Below are 22,734 nucleotides of genomic sequence, written 5' to 3' on the forward strand. Positions count from 1 at the left end.
TTAACCTCTCTGGCCCCCAGTTTCCTTATCTGTTAAGTGGGGATAATAATAGTACCTGTGATTTAGGCTGGTTGGGAAGATAAATGAAATAAGCACTGTACATTCATTGGCACACTGCCCTGTACATAAGCATTATTCAATAAATGTCAGCTGCTATTATTAGAAAGCTATTATATTATTGTTCATTATTATAAGGAAGTAGATATAAGTCGAATCATATCTGTAAAAGCCAGATAACACCTTTGACTATAAGATAGGTTTTAGGAGGATCTAAAACTAGGGCTACAAAATGGTTCCACATCATATACATGCTATTCATCAACATATCTGTACTCTCACCGAGGCTCAGAATTAGACATTGGTATTTATTCCTTAAATGGGAGCCATTACAGTAACAAAAAATAACATTGTCACTCCTGTAATCCCCCTTAGGAGGATTGAGCTTAGAGAAAGTAATGATCATGGGAGCCCGCCCATGGCCCCACTTGGACCTCCCCCCTCCTTTTAATGCTACTGATGACTTCCCATGATATAAGACAAGGGCCTTGCTAGGGAACCTCAAGAAACCCTTCAACAAGAGCAGTGATACAAACCCCTCTTTGTTTCTTAGGTTTTACACTATGCCAAGCTAAAGAATTTATCCTTTATCCTCCTTCTCTTGATGAATACTGTTCCTGGGAATTCTTGGGCCAAGTAGCTATGTAAATCTAATAAGGGATATGTTACATATTTCTAATAGCACTAAAAGCATGGAACATTTTGTGCCACTGGTGACCACATATTACAAACAGAATTCTGAATTACTGTAGTTACATTAGGAGTTCACATATATATTCTTTTCTACTTAGCCCAGGAAAAAAACTTCTAACCCAACCAGTTGGATCACCAACTGTATCCAAAAGTCTAAGCAACCAAACTGGCTTTCAATACAAACAAGAATGGGATGCTTTCATATTTTTACCCCAGGGCCAAGGGTTATCAACCCATCAACTCTGAACTGTATGATAACCTCTCATGCACAAATGACTCCATTATGGAGGTGCTCACTTAAAACAGAACTTTGAGAGGGAGAATCCCCCTTCAGAAACAATTTCTAGGACATGAACATCATAAATATGTTAAGAAAAAATAGAGACCAACACTGTTGTCCAATAGAAACATAGTGAAAGCCACATAAGTAATTTTATATATTCATGTAGCCACATTAAAAAAATAGAAACAAGCGAGATTAATAATATATTTAATTTAATCTAATATATCAAAAGTATTGTCTAAACTTGTAGTCAATATAAAAATTGTTAATGAGATATTTTATATACTTTTGGTACTAAATCTTCAAAATCCCGTGTTTAGTTTACACTTACAGCACATCTTGATTCAAACTAGCCACCTATCAAGGGCTCAATAACCACACGTGGCTAGTGGATGCTGTACTGAACGGCGCAAATACAGCCAGTCTGACATGAGTGACTGGTATATTTTGAAGAGCCATGCCTACCCTCACGGACACCTCAGCCCTTCACCGTCTTTGATGGAGCTCTTAGAGTGTACCCACCCCTCTCTGGGACCACTAGTCCACCTGGAGTTGTGAGGAAGAAGGAGGGGAAAGGATGTGTTTTTAACAAAGCACCTTGGAAACCCAACTCCATTTCCCAGTAGAAACAATAGCAAACACAATAGTTCTGTGGCTAAGTGGCATGAAGGGTTAAATAGGCTTTCCTGGGGAGGAAGGTCTGGGAACCTAATCACCATTTAGAACACTGCATCCAGGAGATAGCGTGTTCCAACCTTCCAATAGGCACACAAAGAGACTGCCTGGATCTCTCATCTACATTCTTGGTAAAAGGGAACTGACAGCCATGTTTACAAAGAGTTTTTCATTTAAGTACTTAAATTAAGCCGGTTGGTTCACTTCTTCATCCCTGTCCCCTCCTCCCCGCATCCAGAGGGTCCTTCAATCCTGCCCTTCTCTGGAAAGCACATTTCTCCCTGAGACGTGGAACAGCTGCCACTTTGGAACACTCTGTGAAACTGAGAACCCTGTCTTCTGAACAGTTCTAGTATATTTCTGAAGCAAAGGCAAACTGAAAAGGACAATATTTGCCCTTTCCTTATGTGTGCCCTGCCCTTCTGCCACCCTTCCTACTGCCATCCTAACCTCAAAGTCAAAAGCTCTCAAGTGGCCAGCACTAATGCAAAACTAGGCAACTTCAACTACATATTTTAGATCTCCCCCACCTCTCATTCTCTCATCTCCCCCAGCCCACCTCAACGTACGCTTCTGCATAATAACCATGCAAGCACACAGACAACAAGCCTTATCCTATTTGTCTTCAAATCCACCTCATAGCTCTTCATTCCAGGAGAAATGTACAAACTCTAGCTTGTAGGTTTCGAAGCCCTTTTGCGATCCAGTCTTAACTAGTTGCAATCTTGACTGGATAAACTGAATCATCACTGGGTCCTGTCAATTCTCCCTCCCTCACCTGCAATCTGTTGGTTCAGAGTCCACTGTTCTTGACATCTCCCGTATCTTAATCCACATTCTCCAGTCACCTTTTTCCAATGACTCTTCTCAAGACCCTTGAGGGCTAGGACCGTATCTTTTACTATTCCAGTTTCCCCTTGGGCCAAGTCTTTCCTGGTGTCACCTTCGGCCCCAAGTATAGTATAGTACAGTCCACAGAGGGTGCTGAATGAACACATGGTATATAAAAGCCTAGACTGCTATAGTAGCAATCCAATGTCAGACTTATCTGCCAGAAACACCATTTTGGTCATATCACCACAATGGTGGTAAAAGTCAGAGCAACGGCTACCTTCAGGGGAGGAAGGGATTGCAGGAAGAAGCAAGAAGCATTTTCTGGGTTAAGTTCTAGACAGAGGGTTAAGGGATCATAGTGGAAGTTGTTACACTGTTTGGAGTAGGGGTGGGCAGAGGGGCAGGATGACTTTTGAGAATGTAGAATGAAGAAGTGAGGCATGTCAGGCCAACCAGTGTGTCCCAGGCAGAGGGAACAACATATGCAATGGCACAGAAGCAAGAGACAGAGTGAGTCTGGACAAGTGACTCTGAAGAGTGTGGAGAGACACTGTTGGCAAAACCAGGTTAAGGAGTTTGGATTTTATTCTGAAATATAATGGGGAGTCCCTGAAGAATTTTTAGTAGGGGAATGACTTTTGAATTTACTCTATTTTAAGAATCAGCAATCTAGTGGTGATGAGGGTGAAGAATCAGTGGCAAGCAAGACCAGAAGGAGGGAGACCAACTGAGTGGCTGCTGAAACAATGGTCCAGATGAAAGTTGAAACAAGGGAGGAGCAAATAAGAATGAATGGATACAAGACAGGTTTAGGATACAGAACAGACAGGACTCCATAATTGTCTCAGCACTCCCTAGTCATCTCCCAGCTGGTACCTAATGTGAAAGTAGCACTTACTCCCTTGACCAGGGATCTAGTCTTCTACCCCAAAATCTCCCCTTTTCTTTCTTTTTTTTTAACAAGAAATATTTTATTCGCTGCAAAACAAAACAACAAACAAACGTGCAGATAAACATAGTAGTATACACATGACCGATGAAGGGTTCTCTATATAAGCTTTCACTAAAGTTCTAATTCCTCCTTCTACTCTTATATAAAGAAAAAGAGCTATCAGGCAGAGTACCTCATTCTTAAAATTCTTTCCAGTAAACTATATTTAATTCACAGGTTGGATAGCAGTCTGGAAGCATTTACTTTTTATGTATGTATGTATGTATGTTTACTTGATATATAAGTATTCGTTTCAGGTGTTCAACATAATGATTTGATATTTGTATATAGTGCAAAATGATCACCACAGAAAAGCTAGTTAATATCCATTGTCACACAAAATTACAACATTTTTTCTTTTTTCTTATGAGAACTTTTAAGATCTACTCTCTTAGCAGCTTTCAAATATACAACAGAGCAGTGTTAACTATGGTCACCATGCTGTACATTACATCCCATGACTTATTTATTTTATACCTGGAAGTTTGTACCTTTTGCCACCCTTCACCCACTTTGACCACCCTCCATCCCCTGCCTCTGGCAACCACCAATCTGTTCTCTGTATCTATGAGCTTGTTTTGCTTTTGTTTTCATTTTGTTTTGTTTTAGATTCCACATTTAAGTGAGATCACATGGTATTTGTCTTTCTCTGTCTGACTTATTTCCTTTGACATAATGCCCTCAAGGTCCATCCATGTTGGCACAAATAGCAAGATTTCCTTCTTTTTTATGGCTGAATAATATTCCATTGTATGTATATATCACATTTTCTTTATTCATACATCAATGGACATCTAGGTTGTTTTCATATCTTGGTTATTATAAATAAGCTGCAATGAACACGGGGGTACTTATATCTTTTCAAGTTAATGCTTTCATTTTCTTCAGATAAGTACCCAGAAGTGGAGTTGCTGGATCATACGTTAGTTCTATCTTTAATTTTTTGAGGAATCTCCATACTGTTTTCCATAGTGGCTGCACCAATTTACATTCCCACCAACAGTGGAGGAGGGTTCCCTTTTCTCCACATCCTTTCCAACACTTGTTACTTGTGTTTTTGTTAACAGCTATTCTAACAGGCCTGTGGTGATATTATTGTGGTTTTATTTACATTTTCCTGATGATCAGTGATGTTAAGCATCTTTTCATGTACCTGCTGTCCATCTGCATATCTTCCTTGAAAAAATGTCTATGCAGATCCTCTGCCCATTTTTTAATCAGATTGTTTAGTTTTTTTGCTACTGAGTTCTGTACATATTTTGGATGTTAACGCCCTTATCAGGTATATAATTTGACAAGATTTTCTCCCATTCAGCAGGTTGCCTTTTCATTTTGTTGATGATTTCTTTCCCCCTTTTTCATTCCAAAATTACTATCATCACACGCTTCAAATGGCCAATGAGGAAGGTGAAAAGGAAGCAAGATCAGGGGAGGAACAACTAATTATAAAAGTCAATGCCCCACTTTTGTGGCATTTTGAGTTTTCAATGTACCTTCCATTGCCTCCGGTTGTTCTCACCGGCCACGTTGCCACTGTTTCACCCAAAACCACTTCCTTAGCTTCCAACCACAATGAAAGGCTCCCCTAAAAGTCACTCCTTTTCCAAATAAGTCCCATAAAATATACTCATGGGCATATGAAAAAGTTAAGCCTTAGTTAAAAATACCACTAAATGCTTGGAACACAGATCATTTAAAGAGCATAGGTTTACTTCTTAAATCTGTAAGCCAAAATACTGCCTTTTGCTGATACATGTTGACAAAGGCACACAGATACCAGTAAGCAAGGCTGGCTACAGGATGTGAAAAAGCAACACTCAAGGGAAAATTGCACTTTTTCAAATGCTCTCTGTTTCAAATTACAGACTTGGGATATTTCTTTGAAACAACTCTCCCTATTTATTAAAAAAAGTCTGTACATGATTTATACATGTGTTTCAGCTATTTCTAGAAAAATGACTCAGTTTTATGTTTAGAAAAAAAGCATTTCCTTCAATAAAAAAGAAATCGCTTTAAGAAAGTAGCTTCAAACATCAAACCATTTTGAATACTTATTATCTACTCCAGTCTCACGGCTCACTTTCTTCTTGGTGCCCTCAATTTGCTCAGAGTCAGTAGTAGCGACAAGCTTACCTCTGCTATTCACTGAATAAAAGGAAATTATGACTCATAGCAAAACAAAACATACAAGACAGCAGAACCTCAGCCAAAACTATTAAGAATTATTATACCAAAAAAAGAAAAAGAAAAAAAACCCCACCCCACTTCTTAAAACCATGTATTAGTCTTATAAGGATACACTGGAAATTTAAAAATATTAAAAGGCTTCATCCCAGCTGTGTACACTAAAGATACCATTGTATAAATGTAGTGTTAACATTTGTGACACTATGTATAAAACCTGTCTACAAAGCAACACTTGAAACAAATGTAGCACAAAATACTTGCATTTCATATGCTTTTTATATGGTTCCCCAAATCAAACTTAATTCCATCCATGCCCAGCTGACTGCAAATTACAGGTATGACTAATTTTAAAAGAGCACATAGCCATGTCCTAAGGGGTATGCATTAAGAAGCTACTAAGTCCTGGGTGAAATACTATATTCACATGCTCAACAGTATACTTTAGTGAAGAATTCCAGTCACAGTAACTTTTCACAACAAGATTTATTGTCAGAGCTTGTAAGTGGATATACTGGGAATAGTTCCACGCCTATTAGGAAAAAAACCTTCCAACCAAATGCACAACTCACGCCTGTTACACCACCAGCAGAACTGAATCTGCTACTAGGAAAAAAAAATCGGTTTTGCAGTGTTTAGAGTTGGATATAACCAAGACCTGAGAAATAAGTAGGCAGTTACTTTGACAAGAGATAAACAATGGCCCTCCAACTGTACAGAAATCCAAAAATACACTTCACGTTATTCTGCAGAAAAACAAGTTAACAAATAAAACCCTATCTAACATCACTTTGCTGAAAGGACCTCAGGCTCCTAGCGAAGAGTGCAGTTTCAAGTAGCAACTAAGATGCCTGCTGACAGTCAAATAAAGACCTATTTGATAATCAGTGTGACAGAAAACAGACATTTATGGCTCCCAGCTATTAGCAAGTGAAAGATTAGACTAAATTTTAAGAAAAATTCACCAAATGTTCTAAAATTTCAGACCTTCCAAAATGGCTAGATCCTAAAAGCAAAAGAACAAATAGTTACCACATGCTGAGGGGAGGGACGGGGGTGGGCAGCAGGGAGTGACCGAAAGGGACTCACAGAAAGAAAATGCTACCAAAATATGCCATATCATTAGAAATTCAGGTATAGACAGCAAAATGACAAGAACATCATTAAGATCATTGACCATTCCCTAGCACGTGTAGTTATCATGTAAGATTAAAATGAAAAAACCTGAATGACTTTAGAGACGCCTAAAGACTAAAGAAGATAACTCACGATTAGCAACTGAAAGTATTATACAAAGTATCTTCCCACACCTGCCCTGCATAAGAAGAGAAAGATCAAAGTCAGCTTGGAAGAAGGTTTTTTACTTTAGGAAAAAATGTAGTGTAGAAGATGGCAAGATAAAAAGAGCTGACAGATGAAATTTCCACTAAAAACAAAATTCAACTTTTCCCCTCTGTTCACAGAACTATCTGGAGCCTCTAAAATACCATGGATAAGTTACATAGCCACTAAAAATTTTAAGTATGAAGACTATGTGGCAACCGGGAATAATTCACAGGACAAAATAGGTGGAAAAGGCAGAACTCAAAGTAATATGTACATTATGATTACAATGCTAGGTAAAAAGCTGTAATGATGGTTGTTAAGAAGGGGGCCAGACTTTCTTTTTCTTTTCCAAAGATTCTGTAAATATTGCCATAAAAGTTTTATAGATCAAAAATCATGTTTAAACTATGAGTCTTGGCATTCAGGAAAATGTTAAATAAGTTATTCCTTTCAAGAAAAAAAAAAGGCACACTGCTTTGTAGTTTATCCTTTTAACTACTTCAAATTAAGGAGGATTTCAAATGGCCACACTACAAACGGTGGGTTCTTATCTGTATTAGTACTCAAAGGGTGTAGACTTTCATACTTAGGATGGACAAACATCTGCTTTTCTATGTGGAAAAAATGGTCACACCCTTAGAGGAAACTGACATGTTTAAAAAGCTTATGGCATTCTTAAAGATGTCTACTTGCTCCATTTTTCTAAATAGATAAATCAAAAACGGAAAACAAAGCATCAAAACCAGACCGGTTTTCAGGGGAACCTACTAATCAAACTGTTGACCGAAGCTACGAGTTACAAAAGTAAAGCCTCTCTGGTTTTATTTCTGAAGGAACGCTCTCTATAGCCAACTATTCAGTTTGGTAGGTTCCATTCTTTCAAACACCTCACTCGGCTAAAACGGATTACAACACATCCAGTGCCTCCCCGACCCTGTTAAGAGAATTCTGAGAAAAAGAGGGTATCTAGCGAAAGACGTCAAGGATTATGGTGATGTATTTTAAAATTTTCAATATGCAAGCAGGACTCTTATGTAGGTTGCTTTAATAGTCTGAGTTCTATTTTATCGGGCCACTGCAGGCAAAGCAGTTCTTTATCTCCTCACCATTAGGACAAGGGTAGGGAGGTGAAGTGCTCCCTACTTCTCTCCTGTAGGTCAGAACCCTGTGGATCAAGTCATCGCATTTGACTATTGTAACCGCGCTCAGCGAGTCCTCCCCTTCCTTCCTTTCTTTTCCCTGGACAAATCCCTACGTGACTAACACAAACCTAATTTATGATGTCAGTAGGTAGGCCAGGTCCCTAAAAAGCTCTGTCCCCGCGGGTTCAGACTCTGCATCTCCCCGCCCCACCCTGTCGCGCCTTGGGTGGAATCGCCAATGAAACACTAACAGTAGCTAAGGTAACAGAGCCGGGCTTAACCGGACCGATGCCGGAGAAGAAGTAAAAAGAGTTTCTCCGGGCCTGGGGGTTGGGAGGCTGGCTCCGCGGACTGATTTTCCATTGGGTGGGGGTGGGTTAGAGACCACAGAAGCGCAAAAGCAGTAGTCTAATCTTTGAAGGCCGGCGGCCGGCTCTGCCACGCTCTCAGCAGGAAGGGGAGGGGAGCTGGAGGAAGAGGGGGAGGAGAAGCGGCGAAGGAAGGGAGGAGGGGGGGGAAGGAGGGGCCGGGGGCGGAGCCAGGGCTCCAGGAAAACCCGCGCGCGAGCCCACAGCACCTCGGGGTGGAGTCGCCGGCTCCGTCCGGCCCCTCGGCCTCCACCGCGCGCGGTGCGCCCCGAAGGGGCGGGCCCGCCTGCAGCCTCCCTCCGGGTCTCGGGCCCTCCTTCCCCTCTCCTCCCTCCCCTCCCTCCTTTCCATCTCAGCAGCGCCCTCGGTCTCCCTCTCCGGCTCATACAAAAGCAAAATGTCCGCCATCTTCCGAGGCGGCTGCGCTCGTCGCCGCCACCGGCCCGGCTCTCCTGCGCTTTCTCCCCGGGGCCGCCCTTCCCCCGGCCCCCTCCCCGACCCCCGGCGCCGCGGCTCCTCGGAAGCCGCGGAGGCGCCACTCACCCCCGCCCTCGCCCCCACCTCGCCCCGCCCGCCCCGCCGGGCGACGCAGGACCGCCTCGGGCGGGGGCAGGGGGGCTCGACTGCCCAGGCCGACCGGCTCCCGCTTCCCGCCCGGCCCACCCCCTGGATGGCCCCTTTACCTTGATGCAGTACGGGGATTCGTCGTAGGTGACCAGCATGTACCTGTCTCCGCGGCTGGCCGGGTCCCGGGCGCGCAGCTGCGGGACGAGGGATGACGGAGGGGGCCGCGAAGGGAAGGGGGGGAGGAGGGGGCGATACCAACGTTACAGAAGCACCTAAATCCACCACCACCCCCATCCCTAGGGAACTCTCCCCATCTCTCCCCTCCCCTCCCTTTACCTTCAAGAATAACTCCACAGCGCCTTTGGCAATGTCCAAATAGGAGGTGCCCAGGTCAGTGCGCTGGTTCATAGAGGCGGACGTGTCTATGAGGAACAGCAGGATGGGCATCTTCCCCCGTACCCCTGGCTCCGGTCCCCACTCTCCTGGCCCTCTTGCCCTCACTGCCGCGTTCTGCCACCCGAACCCTCAACTCTCGCAGAGCCAGGGTGCAGGGAGCAAGAGTAAGAGGGGGAGACGGGACGGGACAGATGGAACTGCTCCTGGCCTCCTCTTTCTGCAGCCCCACCTCTTCTCCCTCCAAGGGAACTTGAAAGTGTGAGCGTGTGTAGCCCTCGGGGCCCTCCCCCTTCCTCTCTTCTGCCACCACTACTGCCGCCGCCGCCGCTGCTGCCGCAGGGACTATTGCCCGAGCATCGGTCCAAGCTCACTGAAGCGCTCGCCCCAGACTGAGAGCTGTCTCTGTTCACCAACACACAACTTCTGTCCGCTCACCTACCATGGGCACCATGTGACCAAAACCCACGCCATTGGCTGCCAATTATATGTTATTTGCATATTCATTAGATGACAGGGCAAGGGGAGGGACTTGGGCGAACCCTGGGAGTTGAAGTTTGAACCCAGGCAGGGGGTAAGGGGAAATGTTAAGGACCCTCCTTTAAAGGACTTGGAAGCTGTTAGGATACGTAGGGTGGTTTGGGTGGACTTTTCTCTTGCTCTTCAAAGATGATAATTCGAGAGGAAGAGTGAATTTGAGCAACAGTTGTGCAGAGGTACAGAAACAGATGCTTGGACAGGCTGTACAGAAGACGCTTTGCTAACTGCAATCGATCAATCCTGCCAGTGGCTAGGACCAAAACATTTCAGAAGCAGCAAACTTCTTTCCTGGCAAGACCTACTCGCATTCCTTCAGATCCCTCCCCACGCTTGATCAGTGTTTGTAAGTCGGTCGCTGGCCTTGCATTCCGCGTATATCTACTGAGAAAGGAAACTAAAACTTAAACAGTTACCTAAACTGGCCTTTTGTGTGCACAAGCTTCTTCAGTTTCATTGAACACTTTGAAGTATTGCCCTGCCTGTGATAATTCCACCCACTGTTGTGTCTGCGCAGCCTTTACACATGGAAGGTTTGCCATCCTGGATTCTGATTCATCTCACATTTATTGAGCACCTATGAAGTGTCAGCCACCCACGTTAGTCTCATTTAGTCTTTGAAATAATTGTGGTAGGTGGCATTATGTTCAATTTTCAGTAAAGGAAAGTGAAGCTCAGGGAGATGAGGACAACACTGAGGGATGTTCTCAGGTCTGGCTCTATGGAGAGTCTCAATGAGTGGCCAATCACGCTTGGCTGACTGCTTCATGTAACTCGAATTTTAAATATGGAGGTGTGTATTCCCAGCAGTATGCTGTGCACAGCGTGGAATCCTGAACTTCAGTGAGTTTACAACTTCATTTGATATGTTCCTTGTAATATATATAAAATCCATATTCAATAACATTTTCATAAAAATAAGATTTCAGAAGAGGCCATATAGCAATGTATGAATCAGGGACAAACAAGTAGTGCAAATAAAAAGTGCAGTGGGGGAATTTCCTGGTGGTCCAGTGGTTAGGAGTCCATGCTCTCACTGCCGATGGCCCGGGTTCGATCCCTGGTCAGGGAACTAAAACCCCACAAGCCGTGTGGTGTGGCAAAAAAAAAAAAAAAAAATGCAGTGGAAGCAACGGTCCAGTGGTCTCGAAGTTCAGAAGGTTTCCTAGATGAGCCACTTAGCAGGAAGGGAGGGATTCTGGATTGAAAGGAATGGTGGGAACAAAAATTCAGCCAGAGATACTAACATATATAGCACAATTCAGACCCATCTGGGATACAGCTGGTGGGAATTAATGGGGAAATAAGGATGAAAAAGACACATTTGTTATCTCACAGTTGCCATGAGTCAGAGGTCTGGGCATGGTGTAGCTGGATTCTCTGCTTAGTCTCACAAGACCGCAAATCAAGGTGTCAGCCAGGCTGTGTTTTCATCTGGAGGTGTGAGTGGGAGAGAATCAGATTCCAAGGTGAAGCTGAATCCTGAATGGATGTTGGCAGAATTCATTTCCTTGTGGCTGTCTGCTTGGTGGAGGCCACCCTCCGGTCCACCTGCACTTACTTCCTCCCATAGGTTGGTCACAGTATGATTGTTTGCTTCTTCAGGGCCAACAGGAAAATCACTCACTGCAGTCTTCTAAGATGGAGCCTTATATGATGTAACTTAATCATGAGAGTGCCATCCGTCACCTTCGCCATATTCTATTGACTAAAAGCAAGTCACAGATCTTACCCACACTCCCTCAAGGAGAGAAGATTACACAGGACATAACATCACGCAGGGGAGATCATGGGGACCATCTAAGAATTCTGCCTCGCATTAGGTGGGGATGAGATTATTACCTGGAAACAAACTTTGCCTCATTCACAGTTTTTGTTGAAGTCAACTCCAAGTCATAATATAGCACTTTCAGCCCACTGGATCACATGCATGGGGTTGATTGCTTGTTTAGACTATCCTTTGGTGAAGAAATACAAGATTTCCTATTAGGAGCTATATATATACACACACATATATTTATAAACAAACATATATTTAGTTATATAATAAATATAATCAAGATATTTAATTATAAACATATAAATAATATTTCTGTATTATGTATATGATATATTATAAATGTGTATGGACTGTGATATGCCCCAGTTCACAGTGTTTATTTATTTCTTTGTTTATTTCTTTGAAGTATAGTTGATTTACAATGTTGTGTTAATTTCTGCTGTACAGCAAAGTGACTCAATTATACATATAAATGTTCATTTTCCTATTCTTTTCCATTATGGTTTATTGCAGGATATTGAATATAGTTCCCTGTGCTATACAGTAGGACCTTGTTGTTTATCCATTCTATGCATAATAGTTTGCATCTACTAACCCCAAACTCCCAGTCCATCCCTCTCCCATCCCCCCTCCCCTCCTTGGCAACCACAAGTCTGTTCTCTATGTCTTCACAGACAGTATTTTAAGATGACATTTTAAAATCTTCTTTACAATTTTCCCCTAACTTTTTACAATGAGTATGCTTTGCTTTTATAATCAGGAAAGAGGCTATGTTAAAAATTACAAAGTATCCCAAATACAAATTACAAACTTACCAAAAGAAAAAAGAAAAAAACCCTCCAAGGTGAATACTATTGAAACAGTTTCCCAAAAAATGCTAAGGAAGCACAAACAGTCTTAGTCACCCAGTGCTCCAGTGGGACAACAGCCATGTCTTCATTATAAACTACAAAAGTGACAATATACAAAAAATAACCGGGGGGAGGGGTAAATTGGGAGATTGGGATTGACATATACACACTATTATATATAAAATAGATAACTAATAAGAACCTATTGTATAGTACAGGGAACTCAATACTCTATAATGGCCTATATGGGAAAAGAATCTAAAAAAGAGTAGATATATGTATATGTATGACTGATTCACTTTGTTGTACACCTGAAACGAACACAGCATGGTAAATCAACTATACCCCAATAAAAAAAATAACCATCTGGTGGATTTACGAGTTTATTCAGATTAAACCAAATTCCAAGCCCTTAGCCTGAAGCCTCTCTTCTTCACTTCCTAGGGGAAAGTAAACCCTGCATTATGCTGGGGTGGGTACTTTTATGCGTTTCTTTGACACACATCAACACTAAGACCCCCAGAGCCCTTTCTACATCTTTCTCTGCTACAGAATATCAGCGCCGCCCCCCTTGTTATAGGTTGACTTGTGCTTTGGCTTTGCTGCTGTTGGAATGTAAACTCCTGGAGAGCAGGCTGAGCCTATAACCAATGCCTGGTGCCAAGTACCGGCTCAATCAATTGTTGTTGAAAGAAACAGTTGCATGTGCTATGGCTGCCCTTCTTTCATCGTCTTCCCAGGTGCCCCTTTCCTCCGGGTGCCCGGCCCTGCCTGTCACCCCACCCCAGCAGCTCCCTGTCCCTGTGGATGCAGGGTCTTTGGGATTTGGGGCCCAGTAGTCCCCTTCAGACCAAGCCCTGGAGCTGACCGCGCCCCTGCCCCCGGGCAGAACCCCTGCAGCTTCCAACTTTCAGGCCCACTTTCGCTGCCACCTCTGGCCAGTTAACAGAATTCTTTTTTCCCCGCAGCTCTATGACCTACACCAATGTCCCTGTCTTCTTTCTGGTTTTCTCCTGCTTTTTTGAACTCCTGAGCTTTTGAAAATAGTTTCCTCTTTTCTCTTCATGTCTCTACTCTTTTTTTTTGCTTTTCTTCCACTTGTAGCCTCTAAATCAATTCACTTTAATACTTCACCATAGCCCCTCATTCCAGGCCTTTCTATTGTACCTCGTGTCTGAGGTTACCAGATATCTCTCAGGAAGGAATTCTTATCAAGCACTGCTCTCCTGGCCTTCATTCTGTTCACAACAAATGTTAGCATGCTTTGTGCATGTTTCCATTTCTTGTGGCTGGCCTTGGGGCGGTCCACCACCACACAACAGACTCTCTGTTTTGGTGAGGGCTGTTTTGATTTCTCACTCGCCAAAGATTTGTTACCTCTTGCCTTTAAGCAGGCCCTAATCGCCGCATCTTGACAAAAAGACCTTACTTAACCTGATCACTACCCCCTACCAAATTCCAAATTCCACCATCTACTCCCTCCTCAAGGCCATGCAATCTGGTTTCTCTCCCTAGCACTCTTTGGAAACTACTCTGAGGTCCCAGGGGCCAGCTCCTGGCCAAATCCAATGGTCTGTTCTATATTTTCCTTTGTCGACTGTAGAGCCATTTGTCACTTGCCTTTCTGAGCTTCCCCTGCCCCCTCCACCTTGCCTTTCATCACCTGCCACTTGTCCTGGAATCTTCCTTACCCCTTTTGGACTATTTGCTTTCAACTTCTCTGACTTAATCTCTGTCTCAGTCTTTTCCTCCCACTGGTCCCACATAGGACTGTGTTATTTCCACAATCTTTATTCATTTAGCCATTCTTTCTTTTATTCAAACATTCCTTGGGTGGACCTTCTATATGACAGGCAATGAGAATATATTGGTGAACAAGGGACACAGCACGTTATAACAGTTTTAAGAACTTGGATTTGGGGGTTCGAATCCCAGCTCTGCCGTTTACTAGCTCTGTGACCTTGGGCAAGTTACTTAACTCCGCCTCAGCTTCATCATCTGTATAATGGCGGTAACAATAGTACCTCGTAGGATTGTTATGAGGATTAAATGAATTAATATTTACAGAGTTTACAGAAGTGCTTAGCACAGAGTTATCTCTGTGTAGGCATTAAATAAAAGAATAGATATAGTCCATGGCCTCATACATTACATTCTAGTGGGGAAAATAATCGAAAGTGTAGATGCAATGTTTTATTAAGTGTTATGAGAGAGGAAATGCATAGTGCTCTGGGAGCAGTGGAAGGAACGTGTATTCTAGAAGGGCTGGAAAGGTCAGGAGGACATATAGAGAAGGTTTCCTGAAGGATATGACTTGCAGGAAATGTAGGAAGTAGCCTGGTGAAGGAGGGCTCGTGGATGTAAGGAATGGGGCAGGCGAGGAGGGAGAATGTTCTAGGCAGGCAATGGTGAGGTGGTCAGATGGTGAGAGACATTGAAAGAAAACCAATGGAAAAAAGAAAGTTCTGTATTGCTAAAGTGTAGGGGAGCAGGGTGCGGGGAGAGTAGGATGAGGAGAGAGGTGGCTAGAGATGAGCTTGCGGGGGGTGAGAGGAATCAGGTCATGTAAGGCCTACTAAGCCCTGCTGAGGAGTTGGGATTTTATCCGGCAATGTGGAAACTGTGGGTCCACTCGCTGACACAGGCGACAAAGGAAGAGATGCATATTTGGAGTGGGGGTGGGGTGTGTTCATTCAACAAATGTTTATTAAACATCTGCTATGTGCCGGGAGTTTTTCCAAGAGGGAGATATACATCAGTGAACAAGATAGACCCAATGGGACTTCCCTGGTGATCCAGCGGTTAAGAGTCAGCGCTTCCAGTGCAGGGGACACGGCTTCCATCTCTGGTTGGGGAACAAGGATCCCACATGCCGTGCGGTGGCAAAAAAAAAAAAAAAAAAAAAAGCCCAGTGCCCTGCACGCAAGGGCACAAGCTGGCTGAGTGGGGAGAAGCTGCCCCCCTCTGACTAGAGTCGTGAGTGCTTCATTTCTTAAGCACTATGCGCCAGGGCAGCCTTCCTGCGAGGTAAGGGCTATTATTTTTCTTTCCATTTTGCCAGGGGAGGAAACAGGTTGCTCGGGTGGTCAGCCGCCCGATGCCGGAGCCCAAGCTTCCCTCCCCGACTCTGCAGGAGCAATACCAGAATGAGAGGGGTGTGCGGGGTGCCTGAGAGCCTGAACACATTTGAAGGAGCCCAGCATGGGAGCAGCTCGCCAGCAGGGTGCAGAGGGGCCAGAAGAGAGAAAGGAGGGTGGGAGGGAGTCCACCAGCTCCAGGCAGCACCACAGGCCTGGGAGAGCGCTCTCTTATTCCCTGACAGATTGGCCTTGGATAACCCATCCTGTGGGATTGTGTGGGACCTGGCTTTGCTGTGATCTGCCTCCTGACACCTATTGATTTGGCCTGTGCTCAGGAAGTCTGATTGGAGGAGAGCTGGTGAGGGGTGATGGCTATGGTGGGATGCCCAGAGAACTGAGGGCAGTGGCCCAGGAGGTAACCTGGGGCACCAGAGATCCAGGCATCTGCCAACCGAGGGCAGCGAATTTTCCAGTACAAGGCCTGGCACAAGGCTTTTTAGCTGCTCCCTTCTTCCCTGGGCCCAGGCACAGCAAGTGCTATGGACATTTATAGACCTGGTTACTCTGAGACGTGGCGTAGGCTAAAAATAAAAAGAGCTGATGATGAAACTTGGCCCAGGGCAGCCCCCAGACAAGCTCCCCAGCGGGTTTTGCCACTTGGATAACCTCTTGTCACCAGTCAGGGGGTAGGAGCCTCTGGGTGGTGATCGTGGAATCTTCCTCTTTTCCTTTCATATCTTCTGTGATGCCCCCCTCCTTCTATCTCACCGCCCTGAGGCCACCGCTCCATGTCCCCTGTAGTATGGGACTTCAGTGAGGAACTCACAAGGCAAGAGCATCCTCACTCCTTCTGTGGAGCTCCAGGGGGCACGTCACACACAAGGAGTAACCACAGTCAACTGGAGCCCTCCGCCCCTCCCCCATCCACCAGGCCATCAGGTACTGGGGAGTTTTCACCTTGTAGGTATAACTCAAATTCATCTCACTCCTTTTCCCTTGGTTTAGGCCCTTTGCATCTTAGTTAGCCCATGGCAATGACATACCTCTAGTTTCCTTTTTAACTTCTGGGGAGGATTAATGTTGCGGAAAATTCTTCAACAGCCCTTACACCAAGCTATTTCCACTCATAAAAAAGAGAAACTTTTCTATTCCTGCTAAGGCATAGATTTCATAATTCTTCCCTCTCCTTCTTAAGGCTATATTTTTTAATTGACAGCATTTAAACCACGTTAGCGCATACCTTCTAAAATTTAACAATGGTAGAACTGTATTTGTACTTAGGTGTAGCAAGAACCTCTACAGCTAGTTTATTTGTCATAAATCACTTAATTTGTCCCAAATACATTGACAGGTTTTCCATCCCCCCCCCACTATGTGGGGATGGAAGAGCTCTTGATAGCAGAGCTGGAGGGCCTTGCACCGTCACCTAGGAAGTCACTTACCTGGTGTTCAGTTACCCGGATATGTACTTCGGCCTGCTCTGCTTGGCACTCTGCTAAATGCCTGGGGCTAAAAGATGAGCAGGACGTGGTTCCTGTGCATCTGAGCTTCTCCTCCACTGAGGGAGGCTGGTTATGTAAGCAGATACTTTCAATACAATGTGGTAAATGCTGAGCTAGAGAGATAGTTGTAACAGGGTTTTATTCAAGCCCAGAAGGGTAAACTGTAGCCGGCTAGTTATCAGGGAAAGCGTCCTGGAGGAGGTGATATCAGTGAAGAAAAGGAGAGGCAGTTGTATCCCAGGATAAAGGACTAGTATGAGCCAGGCTCTGAGGCCTTGAAACAGGTGACTGTGCCTGGTGGCCCCTGCTGGTGCCCAGCCCACGTCCCCTTTTGTGAACACAAGCTGCTGGAGGCTCACCACTGCTCCCCCTGCTCTGGAAAATTCCCCTCAGGAGGGAGAGCTGCCTGGGCCCAGAGGTTAGGCTCCATGCCATGTGGGCAGAGCCTGCCCGCCTCCCCTCCCCCAACCTGCAGCCAATGACACAGCCCCCTTGCCTCAGAATGGGATCACCTTGTGGTGTCATTCGTGCTTCACAGCTTTAGGGATCTGGCCAAAGCTAGACTCCAAATGAGGCCACATTCTTGCTTAGCTCCATTCCCTGCACTACCCTGCTTTTCTCTCTCTCTCTCTCTCTCTCTCTCTCTCTCTCTCTCTCTCTCTCTCTCTCTCTCTCTCTCTCTCTCTCTCGTCCTTCTTCCTGAGAGCTCTCCTTTAGTAACTTACAAGGACCTGGATCCTTGTCCCAGGCTCTGCTTCCAGGGAACCTGACCTAGGATAGTGTGTTTGATGAACTTCTCGAAATTTGGCATACCTGGTATTTTGACATACTTTGTATTTAAGGTGTGAGTTAAGGAATAATTGGAAGATTAAATCTAAGAATTAGGCAAGAACCAGATCATAGACAACCTTGTGTGCCATATTAAAGACTTTGAGACTTTTTAATTTTATGTTGTCTTTCTATATTGAGCCTTTTATATTAAAGACTAAAATACTCTTCCTCGGGGATTTCCCTGGTGGCCCAGTGGTTAAGACTCTGCACTCCCAATGCAGGGGGCATGGGTTCGATCCCTGGTCAGGGAACTAGATCCCACATGCCACAACTAAGAGCCTGCATGGCGCAACTAAAGATCTCGTGGGCCGTAACTAAGACCTGGTGCAGCCAAATAAATAAATAAATATTTAAAAACAAACAAAAAAAGAATAAGTCTTTCCAAAAAAATAAGATAAAATACTCTTCCTCGAATCATGCTTCCCACTTTTAATGAGGTAGCCTCCTCACCTTCAATGACTTATTCACTTAGGTTGAGCCATGGGGGACTACTGGGGTCCTTAGCTAAATATAAATCTCTCTGAAAGTGATAATCCATTACTTATAGCCATTAATAGTCTAATTCACCTTAAGATATGATGGAGTGTGAGAGATTGTATTGTCCAAAGATGGCCACATCTATGTATTTATCTCACCTGCATGCTCTTATAATGTTACTAATATTCTTCCCACTGTGAGATGGGGTCTATGCTTCCTGCCTTTGAATCTGGGGATGGGGGCTGTGACTGCACTGGCCAATGGCATGCAGTGGAAGCAATGCTAGGAGATGGCCAGGGACTTCCCTGGTGGTCCAGTGGCTAAGACTCCACACTCCCAATGCAGGGGGCCTGGGTTCAATCCCTGGTCAGGGAACTGGATCCCACATGCCCCAACTAAGAATTCACATGCCCCAACTAAAGATCCTGCATGCTGCAACTAAAGATTCCCTATGCCACAATGAAGATCCCGCATGCGGCAATGAAGAACCCATGTGCCGCAGCTGAGACCTGGCACATCCAAATAAATAAATAAATAAATATTAAGAAATGCTGGGAGATGTCCAAGGCAAGGTCATAAAAGGCAATGGCTTTCACCTGGATCGATTCTCTCTCTCTCTCTCTCTCTCTCTCTGTCAGGATGATTATTCTTGGAACTCAGCCACCATGTTGTGAGGAAGCCAGGCCACATGAAGAGGCCACATGTTGGTATTCTGGCAGACAGTCCCAGCTACGCCCCCAGCTGACACCAGCATCAATCGTCAGACATGTGAGTGAAAGAGCCATCAGATGATTCCAGCTCCCAGCAGACATCATGGGGCAGAAACAAGTTTTCCCTACTGTGTCTAGCCTGAGATCCCAACCCCCAGCAACCATAGAGATAATGCATGATTATTGTTATTTTAAGCCGCTAAGTTTTGGAGAAATAGGTAACTAATACATCTGTCTAGACTCTGAAGTTACAATTTTCCCTCCAAAATCAGCTCCTCTAGCTTCCCTACCCAGGTTAATGGTATCTCCAAGTTCTTTCAGTGACAGAGCTATTTTTAACTCACCCTCGTCTGTCCACTTACATGTAATTAGTTGTCAGGTCCTATAGATTTCCTTCTACAGTGTCTCTGCCATCTATCCTTTTCCTCAGTACTGTCTCTCTCCAGATTAAACTAAATCCCAGCTCTCATCATTTTCATACCCCTGCTCTAAAACTGTCAACTTTCACAAAAACATACCTTCTAGATGAATTCTATAATTTCATCTGGAATATATGTATGCATATATATATTCTAAATATATATATATTCTCTCTATACATATGTTTACAGAAATAATGCTTTGCTTGTTCATTGTAACAAATTCAGGTTTGTTACCATACAGACGTGTGCAAAAAAGTGAATGTTTCACTCACCAGAGGTAATTACTGTTAACATTTGCTATGTTACATTCCAGACATTTTTCTAGGTAAATGTGTTTGTGTGTATTCTAGGCATGTGTGTGTGTGTGTGTGTGCGTGCATGCGTGTGAGAGAAAGAAAGAGCATGCTACGTGTTATATACACATACATGATAGATACATTTAAAAAACATTGTTTATAAAAATAGGATCACAGCACACATCTTGTTCTACAATTTTGTTTTTTACCCAACATTACTTCCTGGTTACCTTTTCATGACAGCACAATGCAGCTCTACTTCATTTTAAAAGTTGCACAGTATTGCACCATAATTTAACCATTTCCCTATTGAAAAACATTTGGCTGTTTCTACATTTTGCTATCAAATAGTGCTGCAATGAGTATTGTTGTGCAAATATCTTTATGGACTTGTGCCATTTCCGTAGATTAGAGTCCTAGAAAATGCAGTCACTGGATCATAAGGTGTGGACAATTACGGATTGACAGGGAGCGCTAAACTGTCCCTCTCATGTGGTGGTGTCGATTTTCACCCTCATAATACTGTGTCGGTGCCCATTTTCCCACACTCCAGCCAAAACAGGCTACTATTAATCATTTTTAATTTTTGCAAAGCTAATAATAAAACGTACTTCTGCATTGTTGCTTTAATTTGTATTTATTTAATTGGCGCAGTTGAATAGTTCTTTCAGAATTTTATGAGCCACTTATATTTCCCTTTCTATGAATTGACTCATACCCTTTATCCATTTTCCTATTGAATTTTCAATATTTCTTAATACTTTCTACGTGCTTTTTATACAGTATGACTCTTAATTCTGTTGTAAATATTTAATCCGACCTGTTGATATGTGTTTTGTGTGTGTGTGTTTAACATCTTTATTGGAGTATAATTGCTTTATAACGGTGTGTTAGTTTCTGCTTTATAACAAAGTGAATCAGCTATACATATACATATGTTCCCATATCTCTTCCCTCTTGCGTCTCCCTCCCTCCCACCCTCCCTATCCCACCCCTCTAGGTGGTCACAAACCACCTACCTGATCGCCCTGTGCTATGTGGCTGCTTCCCACTAGCTATCTATTTTACGTTTGGTAGTGTATATATGTCCATGCCACTCTCTCACTTTGTCACAGCTTACCCTTCCCCCTCCCCATATCCTCAAGTCCATTCTCTAGTAGGTCTGTGTCTTTATTCCCGTCTTACCCCTAGGTTCTTCATGACATTTTTTTTCTTAGATTCCATATATATATGTTAGCATATGGTATTTGTCTTTCTCTTTCTGACTTACTTCACTCTGTATGACAGACTCTAGGTCCATCCACCTCACTACAAATAACTCAATTTCGTTTCTTTTTATGGCTGAGTAATATTCCATTGTATATATGTGCCACATCTTCTTTAGCCATTCAACCGATGATGGACACTGAGGTTGCTTCCATCTCCTGGCTATTGTAAATAGAGCTGCAATGAACATTTTGGTACATGACTCTTTTTGAATTATGGTTTTCTCAGGGTATATGCCCAGTAGTGGGATTGCTGGGCCATATGGTAGTTCTATTTGTAGTTTTTTAAGGAACCTCCATACTGTTCTCCATAGTGGCTGTACCAATTCACATTCCCACCAGCACTGCAAGAATGTTCCCTTTTCTCCACACCTGATATGTGTTTCAACTTTGTTCATGGTGTCTGTTAAAAGTTTTAACTTTTCTTCTGTCAAGTTTGATTGACGTATTCTTTATGGCTTCAGGGTTTGTTGTGTTTTAAGAAGCTCTCCCCAATTCATGATTATAAAAAAATGTTCTCTATCTTCTCCTAGTACATTCATGGTTTTATTTTTCAAATGTTTAGATCTTTATTCCAAAGGCCAAAAAAAAATCACATTAGCAACAAAATGGATTATAACTTCAGTCTCTCAAAATGGTACTGATTAAGCAAATTATGGTGTATACATACATACTGGACAGCTATTAAGATTGATAAGGTAGATAAATCCTTAAAAAGTTGTTTACCAGGACTTCCCTGGTGGCACAGTGGTTAAGAATCCCCCTGCCAATGGGGGGGACACAGGTTCGAGCCCTGGTCCGGGAAGATCCCACATGCCGCGGAGCAACTAAGCCCGTGCACCACAACTACTGAGCCCACGTGCCACAGCTACTGAAGCCCGCGCGCCTAAAGCCCGTGCTCCACAACAAGAGAAGCCACCGTCATGAGAAGCCCGCGCACCGCAACGAAGAGTAGGCCCTGCTCACCGCAACTAGAGAAAAGCCCGCATGCAGGAACGAAGACCCAATGCAGCCAAAAATAAATTAATTTTTAAAAAGTTGTTTACCAAATTAAGTGAAAAAGACAGAAGGCATAGTATGATTCCACATTTATGTATATGCATAAAATGTCTGGAAGTACATATACCACAGCTTTAATAGTTCTTTCTGTGAAGTAGGCAAGTCTATGGAGAACTTTAATTTTTTTCTTTATAGTTAAAATTTTTGTTCTATTATTGTCAGAAAAGGGAGAGATTTTTTCACTTAGAAAAACACTGCATGAATGATGTGAGTGTTAGAAATGTGCTACACATGGATAAAAGAAAAAAGGAACACGATGGAGGAAACAATGAGAAAGCAGTTAGAAAACTACGGTTGACATCAATTCACATCTGTTAACTGTGGGAGCTGACTACAGAGACATAATTAGACTTAACATCAAATGGACTTTACAAATACACAGACCATTTCCCATTGTTTAATGTAGCTCAA

General features: G+C 43.5%; 1 protein-coding gene across 1 annotated transcript in view; it reads right to left on the reverse strand.

The window, feature by feature from the left end:
* The window catches only part of LOC111164523 (integrator complex subunit 6-like), a 58,495-nt gene extending 48,608 nt beyond the window's left edge, over positions 1 to 9,887 (reverse strand). Inside the window, 2 exon segments of the mRNA XM_022554232.3 lie at positions 9,237 to 9,314; positions 9,457 to 9,887. Coding sequence (XP_022409940.2) covers positions 9,237 to 9,314; positions 9,457 to 9,567 — 189 coding nt within the window. The 5' untranslated portion in view covers positions 9,568 to 9,887.
* Positions 9,888 to 22,734: the final 12,847 nt, after the last annotated feature.

This window comes from Delphinapterus leucas, chromosome X (assembly GCF_059928025.1).
Source record: "Delphinapterus leucas isolate spDelLeu-1000000601 "Yukka" chromosome X, BTC_Dleu_Yukka2, whole genome shotgun sequence".
Lineage (NCBI taxonomy): Eukaryota > Metazoa > Chordata > Mammalia > Artiodactyla > Monodontidae > Delphinapterus > Delphinapterus leucas.